This window comes from Canis lupus, chromosome 3 (genome assembly GCF_048164855.1).
Source record: "Canis lupus baileyi chromosome 3, mCanLup2.hap1, whole genome shotgun sequence".
In the NCBI taxonomy this organism is placed as follows: domain Eukaryota; kingdom Metazoa; phylum Chordata; class Mammalia; order Carnivora; family Canidae; genus Canis; species Canis lupus.
This window is the reverse complement of record NC_132840.1, coordinates 20,719,998-20,735,332: the sequence shown is the minus strand read 5'-3', so window position 1 is coordinate 20,735,332 and position 15,335 is coordinate 20,719,998. Positions and strand designations below refer to the sequence as shown.

Below are 15,335 nucleotides of genomic sequence, written 5' to 3'. Positions count from 1 at the left end.
TTATTATATATATAAAGCATAGTGTTGTTTCAGAACCGGGAGCGGTGGCAAGCCAATAGATGAGAATCCTCTGGTTCTTATTCTTTCTCGGTAGATTTCCAAAACACCCCTCTCCTACCCTGCCCCACTTCATTTCATAAGGTTCTCCGAGCTGGAGCAGTGCCCTGTTCCCTGCTTTGGAGCTTCACCATCATATGGCAGGGGTGTCGGCAGTTCACTAGCCTAAGTTCCTAACAGTTGGGTCATGTGTTCAGGGGTACAGTGACTTCAAGGTGGGTTAAAAGAACCCTGGTCTAGGCCAGTTTACTCCACATTAAGACACCACAGTTAAGTTGAAGATCAAGCGCAATGCGTGGTGGCAGCAGGGACTGCTTAACTTTGAGGATTTACCAATGGGAAAAAGTCAAGAATTCTCTGGCAGTTCCTAACATTGATGCGCTCTCAGAATGGGGAGGGTCTAGCCATAAGCACCATTGTTTATTGGCGTCTCATTTAACCTTCACTTCGTCAGGTGGGTATAATGCCCCTTTAGGGTCAGGAAGGGGAGGTGCGAATAGCGCGGGTACAACTAGATCAGAGCCCCGGGTCAGGATCAGAGCGAGATGGTGGTGTGTGGCCGGGTGTGGCGAGTCAGTCTGGCCGAAGAATGGAGGGAGTGCGGGTGCGGGGGAAGGTTCAAACAAGGTACAAACAGGTCTCACTGCGCTGCACATCATTTTTCAAAAGTATCGCCAAAAACATGCTTTCTGCCCCGGCTAGGGACCCAGCGCCCGGTGTGGGCCCGTTCACCGGGGGGCAGAGCGCAGCCCGCCATCCTAGTGTCCACGCCCCGCGGGCGCTTTGCGGGAGGCCGGCGTCCCTGCGCTGAGGGCACCGGGCCGCCTCCCGGCCGCCTCCCGGCCGCCTCCCGGCCGCCCCGCCGCGGGCGTTCACGGGGCCTGCTGGCCGTTCCGCCAGGATCGCCCTCCCTGGGCCCCGAGGCCCAGCGTCCCAGGTGCCGCCGCCCTAGCAGGTCCAGCGCCCCCGGGGGTAGCCCCGCCCCGCCAGGTTGGCCACGCCCCCTCCCGCCCCGCCCCGCCCCGGGCCGCAAGTGTCGCGAGATCTCCGCCCGCCCTCCCGGCCCCGGCCCCGGCTCCCGGCCCCGGCCCCGGCCCCCGCCCGCAGGCCCCCGCCCGGCGTCCGGAGCGCACGCAGGTCCGCGCGGGGCACGCAGGGGACGCACAGCGGCGGGTGGGGGCGGGGCGCTCGCGGCCGTCGGTCTCCCCGCCCCGGTCGCGTAGTCTCGCGAGAGTTGGGAGTAAACAGCCCCGAATGGAGACGCGAGGCGTGTTGGCCGCGGAGGCGCCGTTATCCCCGGGCCGCCGGCCCCGAGCCTGAGGCGGTCGCGGGTAGGTAAGGCGGCGGCTCGCTGCCCCGCGCGCCGCCTCCCCCCGACCTGTGCGGCCGGCCCCGCCAGGCTCCGAGGGCGGGGTGTGCGGCGGCGGGGCCGGGCCCGGGGCCTCCGCGCGCCTGGAGCCCGGGAGCCCCGCAGCCCCGCAGCCCCGCAGCCCCGCGCCAGCCTCGCCGCCCCCCGCCCCCCGCCCCCCGCGCGCCAGGGGTCCGGGGCGGCCGCCGCGGGCCGGGGGTCCCCGCGCGGCCGGGCTCTGAGCGGCCGTGGGCAGCTGCGCCGTCCCGTCCTGTGCCCGGCCGGGTCTGGGCCTGCTGTGCCGGCGGCGGCCAGGGCCGTGCGTGCCGAGGTGCCCGGTCCGGCGGGAGCCCGGGAGGGCCGTGGGCGGCCGGGGGGGGGGGGCCGTGGGCGGCCGTGGGCGGCCGTGGGCGGCCGTGGGCGCGCGCTCCGTGCTCCGTGCTCGGTGCTCGAGGTCCCGAGGTCCCGAGCGGCGTGCGGAGCCGATGCCCCTGCAGGGTCTCCCTGCGTTTGTGCACGAGCGGGCACCTCGGAGCGCCGATTCTCGCCGACTTTTCTTTTTTTTTAATCTGCAGAACACATTGTTTATATAAATTTTTATGTCGGAGCTTTGTTGACCTAAAATTTACATAGCATAAAATTCAGTCACTTTAAGTGTACTTCCTCCGGGGTGTGTGTGTGTTTGGCCGCCATGTGCGTTAGCCAGGCAGAGTTGTGCAGTCATCACCACAACCCACTTGTAGGACATGTCTGACACCCCAAAAAGGTCCCTGCCCCTGCCCAGGCGCAGTCACTCCCCATTTTCCACCCCAGCCCCAGGCAACCACTAACCTGCTCTCTGACTCCCTAGACTTGTGTCTTTTGAATACTTCATTGAGGTGGGTTTGTACGCGGTGTCCGAGAGCAGCCTTATGGGACTCCAGCCCGTTAGGTCGCCCCGTTGCACTCCCTGTGTGTGTCTCATATTCAAGGGTTGGTCGCATCCGTGAAAAAAGAGAAATTGTAAGTTAGTGGTGGCAGAGCCGTTGAAGTACCTGGGGCCCCATGGGACCAAGTTGGAGCTCCTCTAGCTAAGAACTTTTTAGCCTTGCCTTCAAATTCTTGTTGTTTGATCCCATCTTCCATCATCCTGGTGGGTGGTTACCGCTCTGCCCTGCCCACTGCCTCTTTTGTGTGGCAGGTAAGTGTCACAAACAGTAACAAAACCTAGGAAGTGTGAACACAGGTAAACTGCCCCAGGTTTTCATCAGTGTCTTATGTGGGGCTTTCAGGGGGAGATTTACACCTGCCTTTTTTTTTTTTTTTAATTAATTTATTTATGATAGTCACACACAGAGAGAGGCAGAGACATAGGCAGAAAGAGAAGCAGGCTCCATGCACCGGGAGCCCGACATGGGACTTGATCCCGGGTCTCCAGGATTGCGCCCTGGGCCAAAGGCAGGCGCTAAACCGCTGCGCCACCCAGGGGTCCACTGCACCTGCCTTTTTGCACCAGGAGAGAGTTGAGATGTTGTTTGTGTTTTATTGGAAACATTTGACACCTCCCACCCTTGATGACCTGAACTATTAATCAGGGATGGGAGGTAGGGGCACCTGGGTGGCTCAGAGATTGAGCATCTGCCTTTGGCTCGGGTGGTGATGCTGGTGTCCGGGGATGGAGTCCAAACTGAGGCTCCCCCACAGGGGTCTGCTTCTCCCTCTCCCTATGTCTGTGCCTCTCTCTGTGTCTCTCATGAACAAATAAAATCTCAAAAAACAAAACAGAAAAGGATGGGAGGTTAGACCTTCCGTTTGGTATTTGGGTGGGGACCTTGGTCTCCATCAGCCTCTTGCCTGTGTCTAGACAGGCCAAGGAGCTGGTACAAACAGCCGTGTCGATGTTCCCTTCCCTGTGGCCTCATCAGTTTTGATGTACTGCAGAGATCTCTTACCTAGATATATTAATCTGATGTCTTTGCCTAAGGAAATGAGTTTCAGTAAAATGAGGCAAGTGCGGAGTGTGAGGTGCCTACCTGGTGCGGCTAGCCAGTACTGGACGGCTGAAGGATCAGGAGAGTAAGGAGACGGGCAGAGCACCTGCGAAAGGACAGTGTAACCCAGTACCTCCTCACTCTGACACTGTTGACTCTTTGGGCTGAATTATTTGTTTTGTCCCCTTACAAAACCTACTAATGGACAGAATGTGCCAGAAGGAATGGTTTAGTCAGGCGGAAGAATACACCTTTATATTTCAAGATAGTGCAGTCTGGCATTGGTTAAATGTTAGCGGATTAGACAATGGTAGTACAGCCAAGTATGCGATTAGTTACAAAAGTGGTACTTTTACAGACAATGTTTAATTGAAGTGAATGCTACCCTTCCATGACCTAAACACAATTCAGTTTTCTCTGGAGCTATTTCAGTAAAGGTTCATTTAAAAAAGCTGGCGTGTCTGCATAATTAGGTGACTATTGGTGATACAAGTAATTTTCTCTCCCCTGAAAAGTGTTCTTATTTGTAGAGAAAGGATTTCGGATATATCTTAGCTATGCCCAGAATTCGAATCTAAGTGATATGCTTTTATAATGCAAAGTAGAAAAACCTCAGAGCTGCAAGGAATGTTAGTCGTCAGACCAGTTGTTTGCCCAGGTTACACATTTCCTCTACTTGCTCTCCTTTTTACACATAGCTCAAAAAAATCTTCTTCCTGGTGTATATTGTTTGAACTGTTTATTTTCCATTTTGGATTTGATGTCAAATATTTTTTGGTTTTATTATACCTGTGTTAGAGGCATACAGAAAATCCATAATTGTACAAATACCATCTTTTAAGATGTACCTTTGTATGGAAAGATCACCAGGTCTTCTACATAAAAAAAATTATAAAAATTAAGTCCAGTAAACAGTGGATCTAGTAACAGCCCTGACTGGGCCCTGTAAGTAGATGATATGGTGCATGATAAGCCTGTTCAGACTGAATGAGCAAAAAACTTGCCCTGGAGCTCTAAGGTAGACACAGATTTTTTAACACAATTCCTAGGAAATAGATCCCTTTTAAGCTCTACTATATGTACAGGTAAAAGCAAATCTTTGGGGTCCCTTGCTGTCTCTGTTGGTGCAGTGTGTGATTTGATCTCAGGGTCATGAGTTCGAACCCCATTTTAGGCATCTTAGAGATTACTTAAAAATAAGATTGTTTTTTAAAAAACAAAATCTTTAATATTTTGAATCTTTGTGTCACTATCTTACCAGAAAATTTGTTTTTCTATAAGATTTATTTTTTTGAAGATTCTATTTATTCATGAGAGACACAGAGAGAGGCAGAGACATAGACTGACGGAGAAGCAGGCTTCTCACAGGGAAACCTATGTGGGACTCCATCCCTAGACCTGGGATCCCGCCCTGAGCCACAGGCAGATGCTCAATCTCTGAGCCACCCAGGCGTCCCTATAAGATTTATTTTAAGGATATTTTATCTAATTATATTTCATCTAATTATGAAAGTGTAACATAGGCTTTTTGTAAAAATGTAAATGGCTAGAACTAAGAAAATAACTCCTTGTACCGATAGCATTGAGAGGTAGGACCACTGTTACCTTGAGGCAGAGATCTTTTCCTGTTCTTTTTCCTCTGTGCAAATAGATGCATGATTTAAAAATCGAAACTTGGATCCATGAACTGTTTTACTTAATATTGCACTAATATTTCCCCATATTCTTTGGGAAATATGTTCAAGACCTATGGCTGCTCTAACAAATTTCTACAAACTTCGTGGTTTAAAACAGTACCAATTTATTACCTTTCAGTTCTAGAGGTCAGTAGTCCAAAATCAATCTCACTGGGCTGACGTCAAGGTGTCGGCAGGACTTCATTCCTTATGAAGGCTACAGGAGAGATTGTTTCCTTCTCTTTTTCGGTTTCTAGGGGCACCTGTGTACTTAGGCTCCTGGCCTCTTTCTCTGATTACCTCAGTTTCTGGCTTCCATCATCTCCTCTCCTGCTGCCAGTGGAGTAGCTCGGTGGGCCTGCCTCCCTCTTGTAAAGACTTGTAATTACATTGGTCCCATCGGAATAGTCCAGACTACCCTCCCCATCTCAAGATCCTTAGTTTAATCATACCTGCAAAATTTCTTTGGCCATATAAAGTAACATTTACAGGTTTTGGGGATAAGGATGTGGATATCTTTGGGGGACCATTATTCATGCTCCCAGAGGACATAATTTGAAATTGCTACACAGCATTCTTCCATAGTATGGGTTAATTAGTTAATTAGCCAGTCTCCTGTTGTACATTTAGATGGTCTCTAATTTTTCCCAGTTATAATTTTGGGTGCAAATCATTGTATGCTTTCAGATTCACACTTTTATGGAATGAATTTCAAGGGAAGATTTTTTTTTTTTTTAAAGATTTATTTTAAAGCATGCATGTACTTGTGAGCTGGGGGGAGGGGCAGCGGGAGATGGGGCGAGAGAGTCTCAAGCCGACTCCAGGCTGAGTGTGGAGCCTGACTGGGGGCTCAGTCCCATGACCCTGAGAATATGACCTGAGCCAAAACCGAGAGTCAGATGCTTAAAAGACTGATCCACCCAGGTTCCTCTCTAGGAGAGATTTTAGAAAAGCAGGGTAACTTACCTCTTAAGAGTGTGATCTCCATGCCAGACTGCTCAAGTTCCCAGTCCAGCTTTCTCACTCACTGCCACATGGCCCCAGGCATGGTGATAGGTACCCCCCCCACCGACCCCCAATCCTGGGCGCCTTCGTGTTTTCATCTGAAAGTGGGGTTTAGTCACAGATTGTGAAGATTCAGTGAGTTAATACGTGCAAATTGCTTGGAATAGTGTCTGTCACAGGATAAATGCTCCGTGTGCTAGTTTTTGTTATTGCTGGATTTATTAGGAAAGGGTTTTACTTCCATTTTTAAGGCTTTTATAATGCATGTTGGTAAATGACCCTTCTAAAAGGTAACAGGAGGGCAGCCCTAGTGGCTCAGCGGTTTGGCGCCACTGTCAGCCCAGGGCCTGATCCTGGGGACCTGGGATCAAGTCCCATGTCGGGTTCCCTGCATGGAGCCTGCTTGTGTCTCTGCCTCTTTCTGTGTGTGTGTGTGTGTGTGTGTGTGTGTGTGTGTGTCTCATGAATAAATAAATAAAATCTTAAAAATAAAAGGTAACGTGAGTTTTGTTTGTTTTTTTTTTTTTTTTTTTTTACAATCTTTAGCAACATATGAGATTCCTCGGTTTATTGGATTGGATTCTTTTTTTTTTTAACTTTTTTTTTTTAATTTTTATTTATTTATGATAGTCACAGAGAGAGAAAGAGAGAGAGGCAGAGACACAGGCAGAGGGAGAAGCAGGCTCCACGCACCAGGAGCCCGATGTGGGATTCGATCCCGGGTCTTCAGGATTGCGCCCTGGGCCAAAGGCAGGCGCCAAACCGCTGCACCACCCAGGGATCCCGGATTGGATTCTTAAACATAATTTGTGTTTCATGTTGGTGTCTCCATGTATGTCTCTCACACTATTACTTGATTTTGACTAACAAATAGAAGCAGTTGGATATAAGAAACTACTGATTGCCAGCGTGGGGAGGGGTTGAGGAGCAGGAGAAATAGCTGAAGGGGATTAAGGGGTCCAGACATCCAGTTATACGGAAGTCAGGGGGAGTCAGGCTCAGCCTGCACTGTAATAATGTCATCATATAGTGATAGCTGGTAACCAGACTAGGGGGACCATTCCCAACCCATGACCGTATCAAAGCAGTATGATGTATGCCTGAAGCTAATAGGGTATTCTGTGTCAATTATACTTCAGTTTTCAAGAAGTTCCTTGATTGTTCTTATGTAAATTGTGGAAACACTTCAGCTTTTTTTTTTTTTTAACACTTCAATTTTAATAGAAATTTACTTTACCATGAATCTCCTCAGGGGTCCTGTCAATTCATTAGAATGAGTTTGAATTTCACTGTGAGCAGCTCAGTCCCGTCAGTTGGGCTGTTGGGATGTCATTCTGTGTAACCGTTGACGTGTGTGTGTGAGTCTGTCTGACATGGTATTTAGTCTGGTCGTGCACACAGGGGGCCGCTCAGACTGATTATCAGGAAAGAGGCTAAAATTGTCCTCCCCACCAATTTTCAAAATTTAATTCTCCCCTCCTTCTCATTCATTCCCAGCCGCTGAGACTAAATACAAAACTTTTTTATTTTGTGCATATTTTGGAAATGATTTCAACCCACCAGAAAGGTTCCAAGAACAGCACAAAGCCTTTTTTCGTCCTCTGAACTTTTTGAAAGTACCTTGAAGACCTGATACCCATTATCCCTCAATACTTCACTGGGCATTTCCTGCAAGCAAAGTCCTCCTTACATAATCAGAGCACAGCCTTCAGATCAGGAAATTAGTCTTGATACACCCTTGCTCTCTCCTCCCAGGCAGTCCCCATTCAGGTTTGCCAGTGTTCCAGCAATGTCTTCACAGCAAAGGGATCTAGTGGAGAACCTCGAGTTCAGTTACCGGTCACGTCTCCTGCGTCTCCTTCCGTCTGGAGCTGTGTCTCAGCCATTCCTTGGCTTTCGTTACCTTGGTAATTTTGAAAATTCCAGACCAGTTTATTTTGAAGAATGTCCCTTGATTGGGTTCTGATGTTTCCTCATGATGTGATTACAGTTGTACATCTTTGGCAGGAACCTCACAACTGACACTGGCTGCTTCTTCAAACTTTGTTTATTTGTAAATGTTATTGTGGATTCTTGTTTTATATTTTCTTTGGTGGGTTAACATGTTACTTTCGTTATTTATGTTGGTGCTCAGTTTGTTCCACGCTGGCCTCTGTGTTCCTCAGACACACTCCCATTATTCTTTGAGTGCTTTCTCACTTTCTGGCACAAGATGCTCCAGACTTACCTGCCCACTCACCTGGAGCTAGCCGTGTCTCCAAGGAGCCTGATTTCTTGCAGTGAAGAATGGCATTTAGAAAATTAGTTCTGAGGAGGTTCCTGGGTGGTGCAGTCAGTTAAAGCCTTGGACTCTTGGTTTCAGCTCAAGTCTGACCTTTGGCTCGTCAAGCCCCACATTGGGTTCTGCACTCAGCACGGTGTCTGCTTGAGTTTTTCTCTCCCGCTCATGTGAGCCTGTCTCTCTCTCTCTCTCAAATGAATAAGTAAATCTTTAAAAAAACAATTTTAAAATCTTTAAAATCTTTAAAAATCTTTAAAGTAAATCTTTAAAAAAAAAAAAAAAAAAAGATGGGCAGCCCTGGTGGCACAGCGGTTTAGCACCGCCTGCAGCCCAGGGCCTGATCCTGGAGACCCTGGGATCGAGTCCCACGTCGGGCTTTCTGCATGGTGCCTGCTTCTCCCTCTGCCTGTGTCTCTGCCTCTCTCTGTGTGTGTCTCTATGAATAAATAAATAAAATCTTAAAAAAAAAAAAAACAACAAAGTTCTGGAAACAAGATGGGCTCCCTCCTGTTGGGCTGTCACTACTCCTGTGTCCTTGCAGTAGGCAGAGCTAGGAAATGTACGTGTGTTTGTGTGTGTATGTATGTACACATGCTTCCATTTGTTCGTTTTTACCTGTCTGTCCCATATATTGAGAACCTGGAGTTCACACCAGTATTTCCAAGTTCAGTCTGATCCTGCATAGATCTTTAAGGTTTTTTTCCTTTTTCATACCTGTGACTTCCTTTTCTGGCAGTGAGAAAGCTGCAGCCTGTTATCTAGAAATATTTGATTGATCAAATCAATTTCCTGTTTTCACTGCCGTCACCCCACTTAGGCTCCAACACTGTCACTGGGTACCTCTGCTCTGCACACCTTCCTCACCCTCTCAGGATGCCATCACCCCACCCCAGGCCACTGTGGGTCTCCACCAGCACCCAACCTTCTTGCCCTCAGCAGCTGAATTGTTCAGAAAGGGAGGAAGAAAAGGAAAGGTAGAGCTCTTGTTAAAAAGTGTTTCTTTTCCTGTTGGTATATGTCTGTGTCTGTATTTACCTGCTCTGTACTCATTGCTGCCTCCATGCTTCTCACTAGATGGTGAAGCTGTTTTGGGGGGAAATGCTCAGCAGGTTTGCCTTGTGTAGTGGGAGATGGGGCCGGAAGAAGGATATCCATTGTTGACATAGGTGAGTGGATGTTTTAGGCAAGGGTAGTTCCGTCACTTTAAAGCCCCCGGGCAGGGGCAGGGGTGGGGGGGAAGGGGGGGCAGCCCGGGTGGCTCAGTGGTTTAGCGCCGCCTTCAGTCCAGGGTGGTTCTGGAGACCTGGGATCAAGTCCTGTGTGGGGCTCCCTGCATGGAGCCTGCTTCTCCCTCTACCTGTGTCTCTGCCTCTCTCTCTCTCTCTCTCTCTCTCTCAATAAATAAATAAATGAATAAATAAAATAAAATAAAGCCCCAGGGGGAGTAGTCAGTGGGGCCTGGCTGTCTTTAAAATAGGCCAGTGGTATAGTGGTTGATCTGATCCCAGTGCCCATGGCATCATTCACCAGCCTTTGCACCCCTGGTGGCATTTTTGTTTTCTCCAAAGCAAATTTGTATTTTGAAGCCCTCTTATTCTGGGATTGGGAGAGCATAGAAACTTCAGTATCTTGTCAGAATTTTTTAGCAGCCTTGGGTCTTTAGGAGCCTGTCTTCTTAGAACCTAGATTTTAGTTCACCTTCAAAGAATGTGAGTAGGTCACCTGTATCCAAATAAAACTGAGAGGTATCTCCTTGTCCCATTATTTCCAACCTGACAGTTATCCCCATAGGATAACTATGGGGATTTTTCTACTTGGAAGTGCCTTCCAGCCACTGGTGGATTTGAAGGCTGGGGCAGGCTGCTATTTGCTCTTTTGTCTGAACCTTTTAATTACTAAACCAGCAATCTCTTTCAACTGACCTGTTTATTATGGAAATTATTTCTCCCCAGATTTTGGGGTCTTTTGACCTTACTATTCCTTTCTGCCCTGAACCATGCATTCCCAGCACTAATGCTTGCTCTAGTTTTCACATGGTCAGAGCACGGTACCTGCTGGTGTTCCCCAAACCAGCTCTTCCTGCACCTTCTCCATCTCAGATGGGCAGATGCCATCTGTGTTGAGGTGAAAGGCCTTGATGTCCTTGGCTCCTCACATATGCACCTCCCAAATCTGGCTGTCAGCAGATTGTCTCGCCACCCCCATCATCCCTCCTGCCTCAGCCTGGCTTGAGCCCCCATCATCACAGGGGCCTTCCAGTCGGTCTCCTGCATTGGCTGTACCCCCCCCCCTTCCACCCAGAAGCCGGAGCAAGCTAGTTACTGTGGCCTGACCCCCTGGTTTGGGTCACCCCTCTGCTCAGATCCTGCTTTTCCTCCCATTTGGAGTAAAAGCTGAGGGTCCTTCCTCTGACCTGCCAGGCCCTCCCTGGCCTGTCTCCCCATCTGTCACTTCTCCCATTTGGCTTCTGATTTCTGCATCCTTCACCCTGCTCCAGCCTCACAGGCTTCTCTCCTTCCCTTACACGAAGCAGGGGCTCAGCTGCCCCAGTGCCCGCAGTACTCTGCCTGGTGGGCCTGGCTGGGGTGGGTTTGGTTTGCTGCTGTGTTTGTGCTGCCTGTCCAGTACCTGGCTCTCCGGCCTTGCACTGTAAAGGAGTCGGGCCAGTGAGTAGAGCTGCTCAGCAGCCCCACCCGGCTGTTTTATCTGCATACCCCATTCCCATTGCTTCCTGCATGGTCCGTGCAGTTTGCACCTGCTTGAGGAGCCTGCTTCCCACCATCTCTCCACCTCCAGATTGGTGTCCCGTGGCCTCCCTCCTCATGAGGATGGCTGGCAGATCCTTTACATACATCCTGGTTTTTTCTGGTCTCTGATGTAGCTTTGTTTAGGCTGCTCCACTTCTTCCTTATTTCCCTACTTCCGGTCCTACCAGCTCAGGGTCTGCCAGAGCTGGCTGCCATCCCTGTCATCAGCAGAAGCCTCCTGTTTGACCCAGAACAGCTCTCAGTGTAATGTCCTGGCCCTGCATGTGTGCCCCGCCTTTGGTGTTTTCCTGCACTTTGGTTAGCTGTTTGTGTTTATTGTCAGCTTCTTTGCTGGATCACATTTTAGAGACTTGGTAAATGTAATATAAAATGGTGTGATTTAATACATAAATTAAGAGAGACTGTCTTAGTGCTATTGCAGTGTCCTGTTTTCAAAAACCTAAAAAATTACATTTTTCTGTTTGGGAGAGAACTCCCAAAATTTTATTATCTTGACTATCTTAGGCATCTTTAAAGTTTAAAAACCCCCTAACCTTTTCTTCCTATTTCTCTGTCTTACGAAGTCTGTCTCCTGGCCCAGTTGTAGGACAATGTCATCCATCTCTTCTGCACAGGCCACAGTATGAGGTCGCTGTCTGTACCTGTGTGCGAATTATTTTGGAGCAAGTTTAATAAAATTGATCTGACACAGTAAGGTCTAAGATTTGCTTACTAGTATCACTTGCTAATATTTGTTACATGTAATGCAAATATGTAGTAGATTATTTAGCTCCAGGCAGAAGAACTTAAGAGATTTCTTCCATTTATTATTATTATTTTTTAACTTGCCTTGAGGGCAGCCTGGGTGGCTCAGCGGTTTAGCGCCGACTTCAGCCCAGAGCGTGATCCTGGAGACCCGGGATCAAGTCCCACATCAGGCTCCCTGCATGGAGCCTGCTTATCACTCTGCCTGTGTCTCTGCACCTCTCTCTCTCTCTCTCTCTCTCTCTCTCATGAATAAATAAATTAAAAAAAAAAAAAACAACTTGCCTTGACTGAGAGACCTGTTTAAATCTTTTTTAGAGGGATGCCTTGCTGGCTCAGCAGTTTAGTACCTGCCTTCTGCCCAGGGCATGATCCTGGAGTCCCGGGATCAAGTCCCACGTCAGGCTTCCTGCATGGAGCCTGCTTCTCCCTCTGCCTGTGTCTGCCTCTCTCTCTGTGTCTCTTATGAATAAATAAAATCTTTAAATATAAATAAATATTTTTTAGATTTAAGTTCATTTAATATAACAGATCTCATCAGTGATGAGCTTTATCTCCTATGACCACTCATACTATAATTAAGGAAGGTATGTGCTTCATGTGATTGTATTCTGGGATACCCCATTCCTGCAAGTATCAAATATAAACAGAAAAAATTGGGACTCCCAAGTGGGTTGCTGTGAAATATGTTGGAGTGTCTTTTTCAGTGTACTCTGTTGTTGCTGTTCTTTGATCTTTCTGTTCCAATTTTTGGTTTTAATTTGTTTTCATGGTTAGTATTTTCAGTGTTGTTCTTTACGTTGGCATGGAAATAACTTTTAAAATTTCATTTCCATCCGACAAGCTCCATTCATCCAATCTTAGTCTCCAGTGCCAGAGAAGCCGTGCTTTTCAGAATTGTGTGTTATTACACATTTTTATAAAGATTTTATTTATTAAAAAAAAAAAGATTTTATTTATTTATTTATGAGAGACACACAGAGAGAGGCAGAGACACAGGCAGAGGGAGAAGCAGACTCCATGCAGGGAGCCTGATGTGGGACTTGATCCTGGGACTCCAGGATCATGCCCCTCAACCACCTAGCCATCCAGGCATCCCCGATTGTGTGTTGTTATAGCAGTGAAGTCCTAAAAACTAACCTTTCAAACCTTTTTAGGTACTCTAACTTTATGGGTGTTTTCCTGTGTATAGACACACATATCAATAGTTACAGAAACCACAAAGTTTTTGTTACTCTAAAGCACCAGCTTCTGCCAGAAGAAAGGGTTTTGATAATTTGTTACCTCACGGACTCCTGGTCCTAAGTGTTTTCTTTTTATTTTTTTCTTTTTATTTTTTTAAGTGTTTTCTTTTTAGAAACAAGTTAGCAGTGTAAGGCCATCTTGTTTCATTTATTTGTGTTTCCCTTGCTGGATTATTTATGTTTCTGGTGGGATCAGTGCAACAGATTTTTCTGGACACTCTACAGTCAGCGTCTTTTTTTTTTTTTTTTTTTTTTTTAACTGCTCCTTTTTTCATTCCTTTTTTCATTGTGAAGAATGATCAGTTTTCATGCCATTCAGGTGCTTGAAAGGTATCTGTGCCCATGTGTAATTTAACACTCAGATAACACTTTTCTTTGGCAGCAGTGTATCTCGCAAACTGTTCTCTTATATTGCTTCCAGTAAAGAAGTAATCTGGTTTTATAACCTATTTAGTGGGTGAGATTTCTTTAAGGTGAGGCTTCATGTAAAATAAATTTGATGACCCTTCTATGTTCTCTTCGCAGGAACTATTTCAAAATCTGAAAGGTGTAGTTTGAATAGTTTTAAAGTATAGTTTCTCTAAAAGAAAGTGGCAAGGATTTGACCTGTATGGAAATTAGTTTGTTCTTAGGTATTATTTTATGGTAGAAAGTGAGGATGTTTACCAAGCTTTTGCCTGAAGATTTGGTAAAATTTATGGCGAATTACACTGCTGTTGGAGGGATGCTTGGGTGGCTCAGTCGGTTAAGCTGTCCCGACTCTTGGTCTCAGCTCAGATCTTGATCTCAGGGTCATGGGTTAAAGATCTCAGGGCTGGAATGCTTGGGTGGCTCCGTGGTTGAGTGTCTGCCTTCAGCTCAGCACGTGATCCCAGTGTGGGGATCGAGTCCCGCATCAGGTTTCCTGCGAGGAGCCTGCTTCTCTCTCTGCCTGTGTCTCTGCCTCTCTTTCTGTGTGTCTCATGAATAAATACATAAAATCTAAAAAAAAGAAAAAGAAAAAGATCTCAGGGCTATGGGTTAAAGCCCCACGATGGGCTTCACGCTGGGTATGGTGCCTACTTAAAAAATAATTAAAGTGCTATTGGAGAAGAGCCCTGGAGACAACGGTTTACAAATGATGAGAATAGAGAATCTGAGGTAGAAGCAGAGGAGGGGAAGTGCAGGACCAGGATCCCTCCTTCTCTCTGGCTGCTCGGGGGCTCAGTATTCCTGGCATCGTTGGTTATGCTCAGCTTTTCTATTTATTGTATCCTTTCTTATTTTTGAAGCTGTCTTAAAATGCTTTCTCCCCGGAGAGAAGTGAGGAGTAACGAGATAGAGAAATAATAAGGTGTTTCATGCCTGAGCTGCAGCAGTCTGTCTCATCGTCTAAATGGGCATCTTTGTGGCCCTCTGGCCTATGGTAGCACTGACTCCTGCCTGGCTCGCTTTGTTTTGTAGACCACTCACAGCTCCCAGAGTGACTGCTCGCCCCGCTGCACTGTGTTTCTGTGCTGCAGATGGAGTGTAGGACTCAGTTGTCTGGGCCAGAGTGAGAGGAGCCCGAGGCCCAAGATGGAGAAGAAACGAAGAAAGAAATGAAAGCCTCTTTCCAGGCCAAACCACAAAAGGCCATGAAATTTAACTTTTATTTACGTTGGACAAGACTGTAAAATGGCTAATCAATGATGTTTCAGCTTTTTGCTGAAACAAAAATTAACTTATAATCAAGGAAGAAAAAAGTGTGATTTGAATTTATGCGATTTTATGACCATATTTACTTACGACCATGAAGCTTGTCAACATCTGGCTGCTCCTGCTAGTAGTTTTGCTCTGTGGGAAGAAACATCTGGGTGACAGATTGGAGAAGACATCTTTCGAAAAGGCCCCGTGCCCTGGCTGTTCCCACCTGACATTGAAGGTGGAATTCTCCTCAACGGTTGTGGAATATGGTAATGATATTATTTTAGTCCCCCTCCCCATTTTTTTTTTTAAACTTTAGTAGCTTTTGCCAAAAAAGAGATTTCCCTCTTTTCTACATAAATTTCAAATGAGGCAAGCACACAGCGCTTGGATGTTTACTCTGCTGAAGTTTGCTCTCCTGGTATAGGTAGCTTCTGTGAGGCAAGGACATCGGCATTCTGAATTACTTCCTAAAACCTGATTCTATGGAACAGGTGCCATTGTAGTTGCTGAGAGTGAGGAGTGGGGAGGTGCTGAAGCTGAGGTGACCAGATGTGAATAAACCCATAGTCTTCTC

The 15,335-nt window shown here is 47.3% G+C and overlaps 1 protein-coding gene across 3 annotated transcripts in view; it reads left to right on the top strand.

The window, feature by feature from the left end:
• The first annotated feature begins 1,233 nt into the window (after positions 1-1,233).
• MBTPS1 (membrane bound transcription factor peptidase, site 1) overlaps positions 1,234-15,335 on the top strand; it is a 52,685-nt gene continuing 38,583 nt past the window's right edge. For 2 of the 3 annotated variants that reach the window (XM_072819456.1, XM_072819454.1), the window contains exons 1-2: positions 1,234-1,388; positions 14,537-15,027. In XM_072819456.1, coding sequence (XP_072675557.1) covers positions 14,865-15,027 — 163 coding nt within the window. In that variant the 5' untranslated portion in view covers positions 1,234-1,388; positions 14,537-14,864. The remainder of the gene's footprint in view (positions 1,389-14,536; positions 15,028-15,335) is intronic. The other variant, XM_072819455.1, reaches the window with a different exon arrangement.